Raw genomic sequence first — 21253 nt, 5'->3', positions numbered from 1 at the left:
TAACTGAGCACACTGCCACTCACTGGGGACAACCGCATTTGGCACACTGTAAGCGGCAAAATTGTAAGTAGTGGAGCCTATGTGAACATCCAAAATAAAATTTGAAATGCGTGCCACGATGACATTCAGTAGGCGGAGCGTTGTAAGCATACCCTGCTCTGCCACAGCCTTCGCAATGCAAGGCACAGAAGAAGGAATGGGAGCAGAGTGAACGGGGTCATATGCAACCTTTGATTGCCATAACTCTGCGTGTTTTGAACGCATGAGTACTTTTTGTGGCAAAGTATCTCTTACATAGTCTATTTTAAACTCAAATGCATTTCTCGAATTTGATAAAAAGTTGTTCAGGGCCCCTTTAAGTTACTCATGCGGTTGGTGACAGTGCTCAAGATAAGGTCCTATAGGAGCAAGAAGTATAAGAACAGTCACAAATTCACAAGAAAAATGAATGTACCACCTTAAAAAGGTTGTAAAATTCACCTATGGGAAACCAGCACTGAAACTTTGTGCGTCAACAGCAGTGTTGTAACACACAGCCTAGCAGGCAAAGGAAATAGTTTTTAGTAGGGCATGCAAACACACCGCTCATGTCAAGGTCCATGTGTCCAGCATGGCCCCGCTGGAGTACCATAAAGTAGGAGCACACATGCTCCTGTGAACGCATATAGCCATGGACAGAGCTTGGCTGGATGCATTGGGTGTTAGAAAGTGTTGACAAAGGCATGCGCCTGTTATCGTTGAAGATGTCCCGTCATTCTCGTGGCCTCCCTACTGGACGGCGTCAGCATATTTTAGTAGTACACTGAAAGTGGCCGGCATTAGTCCTCTATACTTGGTGACAACCTTACATTTCAGTACAAGCTCTACTGTACCTGCCTTCTGCTCTATGCTCTGAAGTACAGTTCCCAAAAAAGGGCCAACACTGAATGTTCGTCACCACCATGAGAAACATAATTGCCTGTCACTTATGTGTAAGTCTCTTTGTGTTGGGCAACAACGTATTTGCTACTGCATCCTTTGGTTGTCACGAAGTTTAGCACTTAATATCAAAATGAGCCTCTGATACAAGTGTGAATAACTACCTGTCTCAGGTGTCTACCCATATCTTCCAAGTTTCAACAATGTTTTACCAATCAAAACATGGGCAATTTTCCTGTTCTAATACGAATCAGATAAAAGTAGGCATGCTGTTATCAAACTTAGCGACAAAATATTTAACATCACTTGTGTAATCCCATTATATTCAGTTACAGCCTTGTCAGATTGTTAATCTTTTTAAACTTTCAATAACAGTTCACAAAGGCAAAAACAGGACTGGTCATCTTGGATAACCCTTTACAAGCAGAACAGGTTTAGGTTACTACTGCTGTGATCGCAAGCCTATTAGACAGGAAAACTCAGATTCCTATTCATGCGAAGTTCCCCATCAGGTTGCTCTATTTCTTGTCCCTCCCACTGACAGTACAGCATAATGAGCACATTGGTTTAAGTTGGAATATACTACCTGGGTCAGTTGTTTTCAATCAATACAATGACCTTAAAATAAATTTTAAATGCAGGCAATGATGCCAAGCAAATTATTATTCTCTGGTTTCAACATCAAAACAGGAACACAGTGCATGTAGCCCATCCTCCACTGAATGTATCTGTGATCTGCATTGAAGAACTATGGACACATGCCAGCAATACAAACCAACTTCTGAATTTCGAGACAGGTGCACTGTGTGCAGTAAATTTCTGATTTAAAAAAAATCACACCATTTGTTGCAGTAAAATGAAACTATAGGAGAGAATAGTCGCAGCCGTCCGGTGCCAAAGTTTTATGTGTTTCCCTAAGAGCTAAAGTGCAAAGAAAAGTGTCTGTCTGAAAAAGTGTACATGAGGACATTGAATTTCCAACTTCAACATTGCCTCTGCGAGCCTTTAACAACTCTGAAGAAATTTCTGAATTCTTATAGGTGCTCTACTGTGGCCATCTCATTAAAAATCATTAAAAAAAATTACTTCAGTTCAGCCTTTCGTCTTGTTTGCCGACAAAAATGGTAAAATCTATCAAAAGCTGGCTGGCACAATGGCTGTTTTATGAAGTACCAACCTATGCCTTCCAGAAGAGACATTTTCTTCCCTAACGTCAAGAAACACCACTGTCTCCCTAAACAAAAATCTTTCCCAGCTCTTCCTTCACGAAAAATGTCAGGACCTCAGTTGAACCTGTACAGCAAGGTGCAGCAGCAATCTGCATTCCCTGTATATATTTTTTTAATCGTCAGTGCTTCTTGTGCCTGGAAATTGTGCCCGTGACCATTCTAGCTGATCTTTGAGACTTCATGTTCTTTTGTCGCTGAGAACCGTACTGCCACCGTGGCAATGATCTGACTAAGCTCCTCAAAAGTTCTCTGGAATCAACCATGAAGTATCACTCGACAACACATTTATTCAGCATTCAACTGTTGTATCCCCAAGTGCTTGACAATGATAAATATGTGCTCTATGGATGCATTTGGCGCCAGAAATTTAGCAGAAAATTCGGTCTCTGTTAATTAGTGGCATTAATGTGACCATGCTGTAAAGGCTTCTAAGAGCTCAATTACCGACATAAATGAGGCTTCCATTTCAGTCTTTGTTATGTCCAGTGAAGCAATGAACGGGGCTAGTTGGTGGACGTTCATGATTATATTGCGCTGAGTGTTACACTGACGAACATAAGAGACAAGATGCGGACGTACGTAGTGCAATGTACGTTCGCGCTATGTACGTCTGCGTCTTGTCGCTTATGTTCGTCAGTGTAACACTACGCACAATATAATCATGAATGTCCAGTGACATTGTGCACACCGTTTCTTAACAGAAGAGAGTGAAGAGTACTTCTTAATATTTCCATGATACTATGATGAATTTCCGTAAAGTTTATTTCTGCAAGTAAGAGAAATTCACAACAGCCAGCAGATGAAACAATGAAAATTACAGTATTTGCTGACATGGCTGTTTAAGTTCTGCAGTGTGTCAGAATGCCAAAAATTGGCACAGCATCAAATAAAAGGGCACTGTAACTATAGAAAAACATACTGCGACAGCTTGCAGCACTGGAACTGACTGAGGTCTTATTCTTTAGCACTCCTCCAATTCTGCTTCTAGTAAACCAGTAGTTATAACTGCAGCTGCAGTTGGTAAGCAACACCTTGACTCCAAAATAATGGTGCAAGGATATGAAAAAAGCCCACAGTATAATCTTATATCTCGCAGGTTTTCCAGAGTGCAGTGCAGCAAATCTAGCAGTACATATGCAGCCTTGCAAGACATTTGCTCGGTAGTGGTTATTTGGTTGGTAATTATGTCCCTTACCGAAGAATGTTTTCTTTTGGCTGCTATAGTGTCTCTCTGCAGATCTCCATCTTGGTGAATATCTTGGTTTTCGTTCGTTGAAAGTTCGGTTCCGCTGTTGCCAAGTTTCGAAGGAAGGCTGCTAGGTCTGCCTAAAGGCGATGCTGCTTGTCCAAGGTGAAGCTGGTCATCAGTGCTTGATTCTGCATGAAAAGAACGTGATCAGCTACTTTTGGGCACCTGCACAATCACCTGAACTCAGTAGGGCACCCACAATAAAAATTAAAGTCACACACACACACACACACACACACACACACACACACACACACACACACACACACGCACGCACACTTTTTCCTTTTACTCACCACTGAAATAAAGAAACATAGAAGTCCCACTAATCGTGTCGGCCGACCAGGCTAAGAACTATTCTACGACACATACAAATGAACCATGCATTAAATTCAAGCTTCAAATTGTTTATTCAGACAGGAACCATTCTCAAATCAGAAATCGGAGAAACATGAACTCAAGCAAGATACTACCCACTATCGCCTGAGCAGGAAGCTATACCCTGCAGGCGACAGATCTCTAAGTAAGGGACAAGAAGTCATGTGGCGGAGATTAGAAATGGGTACGTTCACCAACTTAAAGCTATATTCCAGAATTTATCCTGGGGAATACTCTGAAGTCTGCCCCCGGTGCCACGACAGACAAGCGGACATTAATCATATGATTTGGGCCTGCCCGGCCAACCCCCCACCACGAGGGGTCGCAATTTTAAATACCAAGGATTGGGAGGCTGCTCTGCTCAGCTAGCCATCTAGCGGGCTGAGGAGGCCACCAGGGCCTGTGGGCTCCTGGTCGCTTAGTCACGTTTTGATCCTTGCTGCCAATAAAGTTTTACGAACGAACATCCTACGGACACTTCTAGGGAGTCGAATTGCTGCAGAGAGGAAACACATGCAATAAGCGAAATTTACTCTACCTTTCTCGGTGTCTCCTGCACCATCATCTTTGATCAGGTGCACAGGAGACAGCTTCCCAGGCTCTCCATTCATGTCTCATCGAGAATTTCAGCAGCCGCCAGGCATCAGTTGTGCACAGCAAACTAGGAAGGCACTCTGTGGTGTCTTGTCAAATAAGCACCTCTTGATAAGCCTGCAGCAGATGTGAGGAGAAGGCACAAAGTATTGAAGACATCCAATCCCTGAAATCAGGCTGGACAATGCTACCACTGAACCACTCCAGAAAAATATGACATGCAATTGGCAAAGAGAAAATGACTGAAGGGCTGATCAAATGGTTAAAAGAAAATCAAGTGAGCAACAAGTAAATGCAAGAAGCTAGGCTTACTTAATTAAAAAGGGAACATTTGGAGAAAGAAAAAAAGGAAATGGAATAATGGATATAGTACTAAATGCAGTAGTGCCATTACTGATTTGAGGAGTCAGAATGAACACAGATATAAGAGGTATTGTTGGTGAGCTCTCAGTAACTTTTCGGTTGGAACCATTAGCCAACTGCCAGACTTGGCAATATTTTGGCTTTAGTATAACATAATTTGCAAAATTTTCCAGCACAAAGCACACTTATCCAGACACAAGGAGACAGCGTAGAGACTACAGCATCTGTAATATCTACCTCTCCACAATAATTCTGTGATACCAGTTAACTTTACGTGCAAATAATCTACACAAGGAAAACAACACCAGGATTAAATTCTCCGATATGTGCACATTGAAAAATCCTTCACTGTTAGCAGGACATGCATCCAGAGATGACTGAAGGTTACATAAAAATTAATACAGGTCTCCTACTGGGAAACAAAGAGAAGATGGCAGCCCTAGAAATGCAATTTTGTCTATTAAAGTGCCTGTCGAGGACAGCTCTCACTAGGCTGAAGCAGTGAAAAAACTGTTTTTGTAACAGTGACATCAGTCACCTTTTGTTTCGACTGGGCAGACTCCTAATATGCTTACACCCCCAGCACTCTATCAACATGTACAGACAAAATGTCGATGTACAAAATGCAAACAATACAGTTGCAAATTACAGCTACTCCGGGGGTTAGTATTCCTGGCAGAGCTTTGGAAGAAACTAAACAGTGAACAGCTCGAAAGTATCCAATCGAAGTTGTAACAAGAGCTTCAAGATGAGTCGCGACGAGCTGCTGGACCAGACATTGGGGGACACTTCCTCGACCGGACCGCCGCCCCCCTGGCGTCAGTTCTACCTCTACCCACTTCCCATTTCAAAGGTATTCAAAAACATAACGTAAAGGGCTCTGAATACCTAACGCCACGCAACATAGCGAAGAGCACGCACATAGTTTCGTGCAGGGGTGGTTTTCGAAATGCGCAGCGCTGTATTAATTCGCTTGACGAAGACACAGGTAGAGACGCGACTCTCGCGCTTCGCCCGGAGCGCAAAAAGGCGGCTGCAGCCCGGGGCCGCGGACCATGGAGTTATTGTCGCACCGATGACGGAGAGTTGCTGGGAGCACCGCGCGCAACGATAAGAGGCCTGCGGATCGAAATTCGGGAGGGGGTAGGGAGCTTAGGGCGCAGGTATCATCTCTGACGGCCCTCGGCATCGCGTTGCCATAGCAACGGATAAACACAGCGGCCCAGCCGTTGGCCGACGGCGGCGCTCGCGAAGCGAAGCCCGTAGAAGCCCGCATGCAGCAGCAGCTGCCCTGCGAGCTTCCCTCCTCTCGGGAGCGGGAAAGGGAGGAGAAGAGCTGGTCGAAATCGCGCAGCGGATCAATCGCGGCTGCTCGTTCATCACTCGCGCTCTGCATGCAGGACGCGATTATTAGGCAAAGCTATCGCCACAAAGGCGAAGAACCACAGTTGCGGCGGCTGACAGCTGGGACGAAGATCCGAGCGGGTTCGGGGTCCCTTCGTCCGCATTGGGCGAACGTGATTAAAAACGGCACCCCTTACGTGTATGCAACTTTTCGCACAGTTTCGTTCGCATCGTTACGCAATCAACAGGGTTGCGAAATTAGCCTCCACTCCATCCGTTAAGGGTAGTTCACACTAGGCCAACACGACACCGATTTCGGTCTGCCAATAGTCGGCAGACCAAGTCGTGAATGGGCATTTACAACTAAAACCGAACATAACCACGCCACACCTGTATTCACTTATGCCATTAAATCACTGTTTCTTTACCTCGCACTCTAGCTTGCAATGTGGCCACCGATCCCGGGATCGCGCCCGAGTCGGTTGTAGATATCAACGCATTTCCGCAGGAGCAAGGATGCATACTCTGAGGGCCACAGTATGCTCTAATACAAGTGTTTAGCAGGAGGACAAGGCGCGCATAGACGAGAGGTGAAGAGTGGAGAATGTGGCAATGTCTACTACTCTTGGGGGAAATAGCGAGGGCGGGGCAAATATTCCTTATATCTGGCTTCCACAAATGAGAAAGAGGCCAAATGGAGCAGTGCCACGCGCGTTTATAACTAAGTTTAGGTAACAATACCTAAACGCGAATGCGGCATTCATTTCTGATTTAAGTACTCCAGCGGGGGTCCATTGACAGGTCTGGCTGCTGCGCCGCTAGCGTGAGCAGGAAAAGGCACCATGCCTCATAGGCGGAGGTGTTGTAAAGCTACACCAGCCCCTCCCCCCCCCCCCCTCCCCGATTCCCGGGCAGACACACACGCACTGCAGTGGATAAACACTGCGAACTCCTGCGGAAGATGTGGGGCTATTCCCGGGTTGTAGTGTCGAGCGAGCTCGTTCGGGCATACATTTCAGTGGTACCACCAGCGCGAAACGCCCGAGTTCTGCTTCAAGACTCGCTAGGGCTGTCTTAGAGTAGCGTAAGGTCGGATGCTGCGTGCGCGGTGCATCACAGGCGCGCTCTACGGCACCCGGAGGAAAGTTAGCGCGCGCACAGCAGAGCGAGCGCGCGCTCAGTCGCTGCGCCGTTCCCCGGTCGCGCATCGCACGAGGAAAGACGGGAATAGCCACGAGGATGACGTGGAGAGAAACGGCACACTCGCGGGCGCGGCGGCGTCCTCCGCAGACTCTTGTCGACGCCCCCCGCGCACGAATCGCGCCCCATTCTCGGCGACGAGGAACCGGCGGCGGCAGTGACGAAACAGCCCCGCGGACAGCCGAACGAAACCACTCCCGCCTCGCCTTCCACGGACTGAAGAAAGGTGCAGCTTGCGAGGCTTCGACCAACGCCGCGGCGATAGCTACGACGCACGCACACGACATCACTTTCAGGGCGTTCTCTGTGCCAGAGTGGAGATGCTCAAGAAAGCGCGTTCGCTACCCGCGGAAAAAAAAAAAAGAAAACATGAAAGAAAGAAAAACGCGAGTATTGAGCGAATGCGCTGTTTACACCTGTAACACGCGTACTTTCTTTTTTTTTTGATGCCTTCAGAATAAAAAAAAAGGAAGCCGTAAGAACATTTACTGACGTCAAGGTCGAGATCACTCCGATAGCCACTAGATCGGCACAGACACGCAGTGGTGGATCGCGAAGGCGGCTAAACCGAGCGATCGTAAACATGACCACGATTAATTTTTCGTCGTACTGCTACAACTACTAAGTCGAAGCGCAGGGAAGGATCTCCCGCGACTGCTTTTCCAGTCAGACAACATTCCAAGCAGCTGTCTCTATCCAAAACGCGTAACCCACGGCGTCGAAGATGTACCAGCGTTGAAACGCCGAATCGCGGTCTCTCCGAAATGTGCGTGCAAAAATTGCTGACGCAACAGCAACTTCGTCGTAGCGCACCGTAGTGTCATCCTGTTACACAACCTGCCTTCCAAAGGAAGTATTTCTTTAAAATGCCTTCATTTCGAAATCTCGCTGGATGAACGCACTACATTCTTCTGCGGGAAACACTGTTCGTTCAAGGGTAAGACCTAGTTGTGTGCCAGCAGCTCCGTGGGACTGCAAGTCTTGCTAAACTTTTTTTTTTTTTATCGCGCCCCCAGCATATACACGACTTTCACGCCTACAACTGCTCCCGCTTAAGCTGACACGGACTACATAAACGTTGACGCAGGCTAACATGTGAGGTTTGAATCTCCCCCCCCCCCCCCAGCCACAGACTGGGAGAAATGTGTGCAGCTCGTAAAAAGTTGCACTTCCATTGCGCGTGTCGTCAAGCGTGCGCCACGGAGCAGGTGCGCAGGATGCATCTCGCCGCCAGCGAACGAGGCGGCGGCCAAGGGCTCCGAGCAGCCTCTGGATGGCCCCACGAAACGCGCTCCGCCGGGGATCGATGGCGGGCCCTCATCAGACCGAGCGGACACGGCTGCCCGGACCAAGGTCAGAGCGCGCGCGCGAGCCACTCGGCGAACGCTGCTGCTTCTTGGCCCGCCAACGCGCGTCGCCCGCCCGGCCATGAACCGCGCCACCTCAAGTTTTCCATACCCACCCCGACCAGCGATGCCAAAGATTGCGATGCTGAGGACAGACGGATAATAAACGCCCACACGAGGCGCAGGGAGCCAGGCAGACATCGCAGCGGCATCTATTACACTGCGTCCGCCGGGACCGCGGTCGGGGACGAAGAGGTGCAATGGCGGAGTCCAGCATCGGCCCGACATCCGCAGCCGGCCGTCCGGTTCCGGCGGTGCGGGGGGAGGGAAGGAGGGAGGTGTTCCCGTGTTGTCTTCCCGTCGCCATGGCTGCGCTCCCTTCTTGCTATTGATCGGCTCTCCCCCCGCCGTCAAGACCGTCCCGAGCCGCGCTCCCCACCCAGCCGAGATGGGCGGCCTCCCCGGGCGCCGTCGCATTGCTGCGGAGAGGATCAGTGTCTGCCGCAAGAAGAGCCGGACCCTGGCTATATCGCTGCGGTGTGCCCAGCAAGTTGTTCCGAATAAGCACCATATTCTGATCGGGAATAAGCACGGCGTACTCGCGGGCGATATTCCACAAGTTTCGCGCCAGCTTGGCTTTGCCTACTGGGTGGAGCTCTTAATTCATCATAAGCCGGTAGACTTCAACGATCCTATATAGATTAACGAAAATGCTTACTCAGCCCGCGATAGTTACTCTGTTCTCTGCTCCGGCGGGTGGCTTGCCCCGAACGGATCACCTGGCTTTGGCTACTTGTGTGGCGGAGAAGCGAGAAGATAAATACAGCATTACGTTCATGCCATAGAGTTAACATGCAAAACAAAACAGGAAGAAAAAAAAAGCACTGTCGTCCGCACGTAACACGGAGCATTGACACGATAGCTGGCAAATATTCTTGCGATGTTTGTTGGAGTGAACATTCGCAGGTGGGCAAGCGTGCAATCTCCTTTCTAGATGTAAAGAAGTGCGAGTCGCGCACGTTTGCGGAAGTTGCACCTCCCGGTGGTGAAGAGGAAATACTCGGCTTTTCTTCCTCCTCTTATCCGGACTAACCTATCCCGACTAACCCTTTAGCTTCTTACTGCTGGATTCGTTCAGCTTTCCTCAGATTTATATATGGGCTGCCCCATTAATAGGCCTCACGGAAACAAGACGTCAACGCCATCCAGGAGAATAAGCCTTGCGCTAGAAGACTAATGAAGACGAATCAGACGTACTCATCGCTGTCATTGCACGTAGAAGAAAACTTAACTTAGGACCTCCCCGGCAAGTTGGAAGGCGTCGTGCTGGAACACGAAGGCGCGGACGCCGCTCTATCCAGTTGACGGATGTTGAGCGCGCGTTAGCCAATCATGGCAGCTGCTGGCACTATCGCGGTTTCCAGGACAGGTATTCTCCACTGCTGTAGCCGTGAGGTACATTCATGCACGGACTGCCAATCTGCTTTTGCCACGAGGATTCGTACTTGTGACAATGACACTTTCTCATTGTAAACTTCTCGAAAAGGATTTTGTGATTGCAGCGACAGACGGCGGCGGGCATTAAAACGACCGGGAGAGTGAGCCCATAACAGCTACCGTTATATTAAAAAAAAAGAAAGAAAAAAACCCGGCAAGTTTTGATTGAGCACTTCACACGCTCAAATGTACAGCAATCTTCAAACAAATGACGATTTCACTAGCCGGTGTGCAAAATAATCGTAACATGGGTACCATAAAACGAACAACGCGAGCGAAAGGCCACCTGCTTCACAAAATGTGTAATGTTTTGTTCTAAGGAAGCGAGCCTCCGAAATGTATTACCGAGAAACGCGGTACGTCCCTCCTCCTAGCCAGCGCTATTGTTTACTCTGAAGCACCGATCTCGGTAGGGACCGGCGCTTCGCGAAGTGCTCTACGCGTCTCCGGTCCGTGGCCTCCAAGGGCGCTACGCAACGGCAGGGGTTTCCCTGCGCTCTGGGAGCTCCCCGGCTATCGCTGGATCTTTTTTTACACCTGTTTACAGCTGACCGGAAACGTGACTTTCGTTTCTCCCGCGCTTACCTTCTTTTCTCGGCACAGCTTCCTTAATCATCACGCCGTAACGAGACAGAGCCTCCGGCCTACAGAGCGAGGACTATACCTCATCGTTTGGTCAACCTTTCTTTTGTGCCGGCATTTTGAACGAAAAGCTGGTTACCTGTAGCCGCTTCCGCCAGCTTCCGCCGCGCGGCTGGCCGCTCGAGGCAGTTTGCGTGCATTCGCGGGGCTTCTTTCACACTCGGAAAAACACTTTGATGCAGCACGTATCGAGCAACAGAAAGCTGTATCGGGAGTTTTTCATGTTGCTCTACAATTTTATCACTGACACTTTTTCATCTAATTATATTTGAGAAGTTGATTAATTAATTGACTTTAATTAGACGGAATGAAAAAATAATCTGAGTATCTCCAAGCGACGGCAAACTACATTACTTTGGTCCAGTCCAGCTATACGTGGCATTTGCATACTTTTAATGTTTGGCTCAAGTTACGTGGGACACCCTGTATACGGGCCCTTGTGGGGCCATACGTTCGATGTATCGAGTATGGTGGCGGGCGCAGTTCTACATAGGGGCACAACGCTTCAGCACATTTATTTTTTGTTACGTACAATTTTTGATGGAACTGCCACAAACACAGAGGTATTTATTATGAGAGAAAAGCTCGGAGGTCGGTCTGAATGAATGTTCTGGCCCGCTACTCGGCGTTGGGGGAAGGGGAATGGGTGTAGAAAGAAAGAAAAGAGAAGACGTTGACTATGAGGATTAAGATCGTGGTGAAAATCTTGCACGCTCCCAGACTCTTCAAAGTCCCTTGTCCAGTCCTCTCTCGTGCAAAACATTTTTGAGAGCCTTCAGGATATCAGGCTGATGACGAGGATCCCAATAGAACCTTTTCAGTCAATGGTGCAACGACAAGTTTCGACAAGATGTCTGTCAGCGATTTTCTCTGTACATCTAATCGCGGGTAGATGCCCAAGAGGAACTGCCCCAAGGTTCCATACGGACCATTTGAAACATCCGAGTTCGACATACGACTTTAGGTCGCGATATGAAAAAAGAAAATGCTATCGTTCGTGTCATTGAAGTACTTTATATTATGGGGTTTTACGTGCCAAAACCACTTTCTGATTATGAGGCACGCCGTAGTGGAGGACTCCGGAAATTTCGACCACCTGGGGTTCTTTAACGTGCACCTAAATCTAAATACACGGGCGTTTTCGCATTTCGCCCCCATCGAAATGCGGCCGCCGTGGCCGGGATTCGATCCCGCGACCTCGTGCTCAGCAGCCTAACACCATAGCCACTGAGCAACCACGGCGGGTATTGAAGTACTTTAGAATAGCGTTACTGTTCTGCCATTACCGTTACTGATGCAGTCTGACGGACGAGCGGTGTCTAGCGCGCATGCGCAGTCGACGGGAGGCAGCGTCGGTATAACGCATACGACTACGAAGTGACGAGTACGAAGTAGTACGAATACGAGAAACACGACGGAACGTGTGCTTGTCGTCTTCCTTCGTACTATTTCGTATTTCTTCCTTGTCCTTCCGTGCTCATGAATATGCAACAATTAACTCGCCGAACTTAGTTTGATATGGTAGCGCGTGCTTAAATACTCCTTTAGGCAAAGCTCCCTATGAATTCCGAGATAAGTTCTGTTCATTCGCGGAGGACAGTATTTTAGCGTAGCGTTACCGCGCTACCAATTGCCCGCGCGCGATAAACTGCGCGAATTAGGCGACAGGCGGTAACGGTAGAACGATAATGCTATGTCAAAATACTCTAATACCGCCATTTCTGCAGAGAGCAACTGAAACTTTGCCGGCGCTAACACAAGCCAAAATCGCCGACGAATCGGTAACTAAGGCGCAACTCAAGGTCTCAAGCTCGATTCCTGGCCGGTATACCGTTGCCGAGACGGGATGCAAGCGGAGCGAAACTTTCAGTGCACGTCAAAGAACCCCACAGTCGGTCGAAACGAATCCGAAGCCTTCAATCAAGTTGAACAGGAGCGACGTCGCAGAGTGCACAGGTAGCGTGCGGCATCCCACTCGAAGTCGTATCAGAGAAGGCCGCCAGCAGCGACTACATTGTATACAAGTTTCGTGTAACGTCAGTGCGGCTAAAAAGGCTGCAGGGCGGGTGAACGACGCCGCCAGGAAAAACAACGATAAGATAGAGCGATATATAGCACCACTGAACCAGACATCTTCAGACAGGGATAAACAAATAAAGAACAAGGCCATGTCTGTGGAAAGAAATGAAAAAAAAAGGGGGGGGGGGTGATGAGGAAGACAAAAGACGCTAGCTGGCGACTACTTTTCGCAGATAGCTATACACTGTTCTTTTCTCACAAAAACCTTGACACTGCAAGCCACACTTTAGGAACGCTAAGCGCCAGTATCGGCCTACTTATTTTTTTTTCTGTCAGTGCGCGTTAACTAGCCTTTTCCGTTTTCTTTCCTCCCCTTCCCATTCTATAGATAATGCAATGCTAGCCACTACGTCTCCGCCATTTTGCCCTCCACACGTTCAGATCACCATGCAGTATCAGGGACACATGAATGCCAATTAAACCATGCTTTCTGCAAAGAAATACAACCGGTGCAGTCGGGCATTGTGCAAATGTTAGGATGCTGCCTCTCGGTGCAAATAATAATGAAACCCCGCTCAGCTAGCCAAAGACAACTTCGCCTACATCTGTTTACCGATGCTGAACCTTTCTTGCTGCAGTGTTGCTTCTGGTATTTCTCTTGATAGCCGCTGTTGCTCGGAAGCAATTTGTAACTATTTCGCATTCATAATCTAACGCGTGAACGTGAGCCGCGTAATATCGATGGGCAGAAATTGATTAACTACACAGACCTTATCACCGTTAAGGTCGATAATGCAAAAGACCCCCTGGCGAATATCGAAACGTAAAAGAGTATCGCTCGTTCTGCTCAACGATTATGTGAAACCTACAAAAAGCCTAATTACTGCTACGTGGAAGCAATGTGGCCTTTCGGTTTGGGCGTTTAATAATTAAAAAGTCGCAGTTTCGCCCGAAAGGCGAAGCATCGATTGCGATAGCAAATTAGTGGGCAGCTATATGAATTAACGATAGTAGTTTTATCGACCATATAAACTTCTAAACATAGGCATACTATACGTGTGGACAACTTCCTGTGGCTATGAAGGAAAAGCTACGGGCGCGTGGCTGCTGCACATGTGTTACCGCGCCAAGTAGTCCGGCAGCGTTTGACAGTGCTTTTGGTTGCTCGGAACAGACGCTGAATCGGCGCAGCTTCCACGTGCGACGGTTTCGCGTTTCCCCATACACTAAAGGGAAAAGCCGCAAAATAAGTAACCCTTTACACTCAGTGGTGTGTTCTGTCTTATTTAACTGTTGCTAATAAGATGTTTGTTTCTTGTTCCCCAGCTTGAACTAACGTGGATTAAAAGGCGGGGTTCATTTCAGAAGCGCTCCAACTTGTGCGCGCTCTGCCTCCGCAGCTTTTCTTCATAGCCACAGAAAGTTGTCCGCGAGTATAACTATATAAATAAGCATGGTGTCACACGCGCACATGCCAACATGAACACATCTCATTCGATGACCGCGGAAACTCGCTGACGCTGCAGTGAGGAAACACGGCAGCAGCAGCGAGCGAATTGACCTTCGTACAGCCGCTCGCATCAATGCGAACTACGCCTTGAAAACACAGCGCAGCGCGGACTTTGCACCAGTCGCAGATGGCTTTCAACATACAGTGGCCCCGCCGGGCGCGCGCGGCAGCCTGGGCCTCCCGGAGTAGAACACGCCCCCCCCCCCCCCCCCCCCTGCCTATCCTCCCCCCGAAGCCTTGAGCGCGCCGGAAAGCGGCGCGCTTCCTACCCGCTTTCCGCCGTTGCGTACGCGAGATTGAGCCGCAATCGCCGACTCCCCCTCGCACGCTTTCACTCGCACATACAGCACATGGCGACGATTTTATCGCCCGTGGACTTTATACGGAACCTCACGGGGACGCCAACGGCAGAAATGCGCCTGGAGTGTCCATATAATTGCTATCGCAATAAAAAAAGAAAAAACAAGCACTGTACAGGAGTCGGTAGAACACCTTTGGTGTGCTCACTTGATCATCCAGCAACTATAATGAGCAAAGCTGTGCTTAGATTTAGGTGCACGTTAAAGAACCCCAAGTGGTCGAAATTGCCCGAGCCCTCCACTACGGCGCGCCTCATTATCAGAAAGTGGTTTTGGCACGTAAAACCCTATAATTTAACTTAATTTAAAGCTGTTTGCCCACAAAACGTATTTCCGACGTGTTTTCGACGCTGCCCGCGGCAATAGCTTAGTGGCCATTACGAAGTGCTCTGCTAGCGCGAGGTCACGGGTTCGATGTCCCGCTGCGGCGGCCGCGTTCCGATGGGAGCGGAATGCGAAAAACGCTTGTGTGCCGTGCCTTGGGCGCACGCTGAAGAACCCCAGGTGGTCGAAATTAATCCGGCGTATGCTGCAAGTGCGTCAGTGCAAGCAAAGCGTACAAATCGGCGCTTGCCTTTCCCCGATAGCGCATCGCACGGGAGGCACAGCAAAACGACCGCGGCGTGCATTCCGACAGTCGTTGATTAGCTCGTAATCTGTTCGTAGACATGTGGGACATGCACCGGTATCACCGAAACCGCTCACGCAGTCGACCTGCCGTTGCTACACTGGTGGGTTTACGCGCGTTTCTCACCGAATCGCAGCCTGTTAGGAAAGAAACATGGGCCCCATAGCCTCCACATACAATAAATACATATGATCACACGGAATTATTACATATGGAGGTTACGCATGGCCTTGTTTTTTATCTCTGCGTCTCCGCGCTTCCTTAATGTGGGGAAGGCAGCTGTCTGGACAACTGACGTCTATGTCTGCGAAGAATAAACACGCACATAAAAGTTCCTTAAACGCGGAAATTGAGAATTCCACAGCCGTAGCATGGAACAGGTGCACGGCGTCACGCTAGAGTCAAGTGCAGAAAGCAGTCAGGACAGCAGTTTGGGCGAGTCGGTTATTCACGGTGAACTTTTTTTAATTCTGGGATGTTACGTGCCAGAACCACGATAGATTATGATGTACGATGTAGTGGGGGGACTCAGGGTTAATTTTGACCACCTGGGGTTCTTTAACGCGCACCCAAGGCACGATACACGGACTTTGTTTTTTCATTTCGCCCCCACCTAAATGCGGCCGCCGCGGCCGGAATTTGATCTCGCGACCTCGGGCTTAGCAGATCGACGCCAAAAGCACTACACCAACAAGGCGGGTAACTGATAAAGCGCTGACAGATAAAGACATTTGAAAAGGGGCGCCACGCAGAAAGCAGTCGCGTGCTTACGCCGCGAGGTGGTTGATACTTTATTTTTCTCCCAGTCTCTATACTCCGAAAGCGTTTGTGGGCAGGCGTACTCCTGTATAGGAACGCACACTACACACAAAACAGCACAGTGGCCAAAACTTTGCTGTATCGTTCAGCTGGATTACCCGCAAGGCCCAAGTGACGGCACATACGATGACACCCACAAAGTCGCTCCGTCGAGTGCAGCGTGTTTTGTGACGAACATTCCGTTTACTTTTTCTTTTCTTCCGTTGCGCAGCAAGAAAATGCGATAGTGTCGCGGAGTTCCCAAGATTTGCAGAGAGGAATAGGTTTGATCGCGCACGGTGAAAAATGGCCAAGTACGCGGATTGTACGCTACTGTTTGCATTTTTCGAACGACGCTAGCCCCGCTCCGCAATACCGTTATCGGTATATACGACAGAAGAAAGAACAAAATCTTTCAAGGGACACATCCGCGAGGCACACAGAGAGAGAGAGAGAGAGAGAAAACGAGATGGAGGAGGGGCGCGGCACCATGTCATGGTTCGTGCAAAGGCACAAAGTATGCAAGCAGTTATACAACGCAGCGTACACGACAAGCAAAGTCCATATACGAGACTACGGCGGTATGCAAAAGATGGCATTACGTAAAAGGCCGCCGAACAAAGTTCAACGGAAGAGTTGTCCATACACAACGTTTTCCGCAATAAAATGCACTACTGTATAGGGTCTACGATTTCTGCAAGCTTAAAAAAGAAGGAAGAAAAAGCCTTTTTTTTTTTTGCACTTATGCTTGATCTCGCTGTTTTCGTAGTACCACTTTGCTGCCCTGTCGCAAGCAAGGCAGAAACCGACTTTCTACATTTTTATCACCAGACAGGCCGCTTCCCTTTTATTATAGAGGCTGGTCATCATAAACATCCCGATATGTTGCAGCTTTGAGAAAGCGGCAGGAGCAACACAAGGGAGCATGAAAGGTGTCCCAAACCATAGACTGCAGCCTGCAAAATAATGTGCACAGCCTACCACCGGATCTAGCGAGTACCATAACAAGCGAATCCAGTTAGCACGAAGTACTCAAACGCCACCTGAAACCGACACTGCAACAGATGTCACTTAAAGGCATAAAGTTGTTCCCACTTTCGACAAGGCATGTACGCGACAATGGTAGAAGTTCAAAGCATTATCTTAAAATAGCTAGGCTTTTCCGAGCATCAAAGCAAAAAAAAAAATATTTTCTACGGGCAACTGACGATCGCGCCTTCGCGGTGAGCGCTTGCAGGAGACCCGTTGTCGCTTGCCGTGAATGACGTCACGATCAATTTGGGAAACGGGGAAGATGATATCACTCCTTGTTCTTCCCTGAATGAAGTTATTCCTGGACGCGCACGCACGGCAGCGTTGTGCTTGGGACGCCGCAAGACTCGCCTTACTTTGTTTTGTGTGCCGCATTCTACGTCCGAATCTGTAAGCCCAATTTCTAGAGCGATTGCGTCAGGCAATTTGGGCTCCTTTTTAACTTTTCGAAGTCTTCGACATTCTCTCCATTCAAAAAACACGTTTCGACAACAGCCGTGCGCACGTTGTTTCGAGGTTTCGCCTCACTTTCTCCGCACAGTGGCGATCAGCACGCGAGAGAAACGTCGGGCGGGCGCGACCGGAGACGCGAGCGGGCACCGAGGCCCCTTGGGCTTCCGGCCGCTGGCTGGCACGCGCGGCGGCCGCAGAGCCGGATGCGTGCGCTGGAGCCGCGCCGGCGGAGGGCCGTGCCAGGAGCATCCTCACCCCCCGCGCCAGGGCGGACGCAGAGCGGCGGGAGGAAAAAGCCGACTCCCGCCGGACAACATCCCCCGCGTGTTTTCCGGAGAAGGCCGCCGAAAGACGCAGGGGCAAGGCGCGTCCCGAGCCGGATGCCCCGCAGCGAGTAGCAAGCTCGAGCTTCGGGCCCCGACGCCGATCGGAGGCGCTCGCTCGTGATCACTCCTCCCGCGAAATCACCGGGCTCGAGCGCATATCGGAGAAAAGCTCAAAGTCGCCTGGAAGTCGTAAAGAGGCATGTCCAATTTGCCCGTCGCGGAGGCACGCAGCACGGCGCCTACCCGCTAGGTCGGCATATCTCGCGCCTGCCTGTCTACTACAAGGAATGGGATCGACAGAAGCGCCTCTGACGCTCCAAGTCTGCGATCGCACGCGGGCGCCAGCATGCACGACACGAAGGGTGAAAACGCTGGGATGCTGCCAGTGTGACGCGAAACCGAGCCGTCGCCTGGCACGCGCAGCTGCGGCGCCGCCATGGATGATGCTCTCACCTGGGCAGGGCTGATCGCCGGCGGGCGGCCGCGGAGCGAGTCCGCGTGCGCGGGGCTCGGCGCGTCGGCCGCGAGCGCCGTTGCCCCAGCGACGCTCCTGTACACACACACACACACACGAGCGCGCGCAGGGCTCCCCACCTGCGCGGTGGATCCGTGGATACGGATCGATGGAATGCCCCCATCACCGCCTTGCCGCTGGGAGAGCCACGTGATCGCGGACACTCGGCAGCGGAAAGCCTTTCTTTCTCTCCTCCCTCCCGCGGGCCGTCAATGGAGAAAGGACGGCGCGCCGAGGTCGCTGATCGGGGGACTGCTGCCTTCCCGCATCCCCCTGAAGACGAGGAACAACCGACGGAAGCACGACGTCACATCCGCACAGCCCTAGGGCGACGACGCGCGAGCTCTGCCGCTCCCATACGCCCTTCTGCCGGCAAACCGCCCATGTCTTCGAGCACCTCGAGATTCCGCGAGGCGCGTGCGCCAGACTACTCGCGACTTGACGCGATTGCGGCACCGCACCTGCGCCCTGTTGTCGCGTAGTTACGCAAAAGAGCGCTGACCGTCAGTGGCTACAGCCGAGCATTCCAGAGTACAGGCGCGCACAAACGGGGAAAAACCCGGCGAGAGTCGCCTTTTCTTTTTTTCTTCCAACCCATTAAAAGTCCGGTCAGCCACGCATCGTCGCGGCCGCCTTCGTCACAGGCTGTGTGCGTTGCCCTTTGGAAAAACATCCGTTTGCGTTCAAAGAGCTGCGCAGACTCCGCGGCGGGGCTCCCACCGGAGCGCCGCAATCGATCAACATCCCGGAGAAGCCGCGTTCGCCAAAAAGGTCAAAACAACCCCGTCTCTCCGCGCGGTTTTGTCGCGACATCAGCGATGACCGCGACGCCGAGAGCTTCTCGGGGCGCCGCCAGGTGACCCGCGGTTCGCCGCCCAGTGGCGCAGTATCGATGAAGCCGCCGCTGCAGTACGTCCGCCGCACCGATCTCGCGTAGCGGCGACGCATCGAAGCTCGTGAGTGCCCCCCCCCCCCCCCCCCCGCAGGATCCGTTCAACGCACGGCAGGGGCGGAGAGAGGGTAAAAATGATAAAAGCAACACGCTCTGGAAGGCATCCAGACGCGGAACCGAACACTCGCGGTGTGTGCAATCGCAGTGTGGGAGGCACGAGACGCGCTAGATGCGTTATCGTACAGCCATTGTTCGTCGTGGGCTCCGGAACATCCAGCCTCCCGGGAACGCGCTCTTCCGCGCGTGTGTCACCCACCGATACAGGCGGCTCTCAACGCGTCTGCGCCGGGCGGATGATGCGCGGGAGAGCGCAGGCATGGGCGCAGGTGTCGGCGGCGCCGCGCCATCCTGACCACAAGGGGGTGGCCGGGCAGTCGACTAGCTGCTCCGCTAAATTTATCCCGCAAAGGTAGGCGACCTTGGAGGAAAATCCCCGGCCATTTTCGCAGCAGCAGCGCAGAAATAAACATCGCCGATCGACATGGTCCCACGAGATCGCGGCATGGAAAAACAATCTCTCCGGGATTGCCCGACTGTACGCGATGCTTCACAATTAGAAGACGAAAACAAAGCCGCGCACGCGCGCGCAGAAAGGGCATTTCTCTCTACGCACGCACTACGTTTATGAGTGGCTAAAAGAGGGGCACGTCCGCACACGTGCCTATCTGCATGGCCCTGTCAAGTCGAGGGCCCCGACAAGGCGATGAGACACCCAAATCAATTAGAAATCGGAGCTTGCTGGAAGTGAAATATTATCCAGCGCTTCTGGCGGATTGTGGTATTAGGCAGCGAAAGCATCTAGATAGTCGTTCAGCGAAACGCATTTAGACAACACAAAGGACAGTGCAGCGGCAACAGCTGGAGGTTTACCTAGGGTTTTCCTGGTGACAAGGAACGAGCAGAATCCCACAAGACAACCGCCTAACAGGACGGACGGCAGGCGTACGTGGCCACGTGCGCAAAGAACTGTGGAGATGTCGCTCTGCGATCGAGTTATTTTATTTTACCTTAATACGGAGGAACGATCACAATGTCCGTGGAGCGTGCCAGTCAGTACACGGAAACGTGACAGCTTGGAAAGTAATCGCACCGATTCCAATGGGGACCCCTCGCATCCGTTAATTCGACAGAGCGGCGGCCGCAAATGCGTCATCTTCCGCGCCTGTGACACCAGCGACTGCGTACAAGTTACGCCAAACGAAGCTAGACTCCGTGCTCCAAGCAAGAGCTCGGAGGCAACGTTGTGCGACCGAGGGCAACGGCCACCAAGGACGACGACATTCCTGATGCACTTTCAGGAATGCCAACCGAAGCTGTCACGCATGGACCACTCGGACGCGCCGCGATTGCAGGCGCAGCATCACTGTTGATGAATCTTTCAAACAGGACCTCGCACACTTTTTTTTTTTACTAGGAATATGGCTCTTAGTGCACGATGGAAGAATTTTTCCACCGTGTGCTAGTCACAGGCGCGACCCTCCAAAATAAGCAAATCGGCGGTTGTCGCCCCGATGCTGACCACAATTTCCCCGTTTACTAGTGCAAACTCATCCTGTCCCGCTTTTCCCCCCCACACGAGGAACTTATCCGCGCGCGAAAAGTACGCGTCGCGATACGAGCATTGCAATACAGTAGACCAGTGCAGTAGATCGAACTGGGTATTCAACGACGCAGCGGGGGGGGGGGGGCGAACACGTGCCGACAGACGGACAACAATGAGAAGACACGAGACAATCGGGCAGCGGCACTCGGCGAAAGTGGTTTCTCGCCTTTCCCCTCCGCGTGCGTATCGCCGTCTCCACCAGCGAGACCTCTCATCGCAGCCGGTACGTGTCCAGCGTCCTTCTCCCCTCGCTAGCATTAACTACTCCCCCCCCCCCCCCCCCCCTCTGCGATTTGCGC

General features: G+C 50.9%; 1 protein-coding gene across 3 annotated transcripts in view; it reads right to left on the bottom strand.

Moving 5' to 3' along the window:
* peb (zinc finger protein pebbled) overlaps positions 1-21253 on the bottom strand; it is a 58643-nt gene that overhangs the window by 9727 nt on the left and 27663 nt on the right. For 2 of the 3 annotated variants that reach the window (XM_050191527.2, XM_055061729.1), the window contains exons 2-3: positions 4313-4485; positions 3343-3524 (exon numbers count right to left, since the gene is read on the bottom strand). In XM_050191527.2, the coding sequence (XP_050047484.1) occupies positions 3343-3524; positions 4313-4385 (255 nt within the window). In that variant the 5' untranslated portion in view covers positions 4386-4485. Of the gene's footprint in view, positions 1-3342; positions 3525-4312; positions 4486-18338; positions 18430-21253 lie in introns of those variants that run through there. The other variant, XM_050191528.2, reaches the window with a different exon arrangement.

The sequence above is a fragment of the Dermacentor andersoni genome, chromosome 1 (assembly GCF_023375885.2).
Source record: "Dermacentor andersoni chromosome 1, qqDerAnde1_hic_scaffold, whole genome shotgun sequence".
NCBI lineage: Eukaryota > Metazoa > Arthropoda > Arachnida > Ixodida > Ixodidae > Dermacentor > Dermacentor andersoni.
This window is presented reverse-complemented; position numbering and strand designations above follow the sequence as displayed.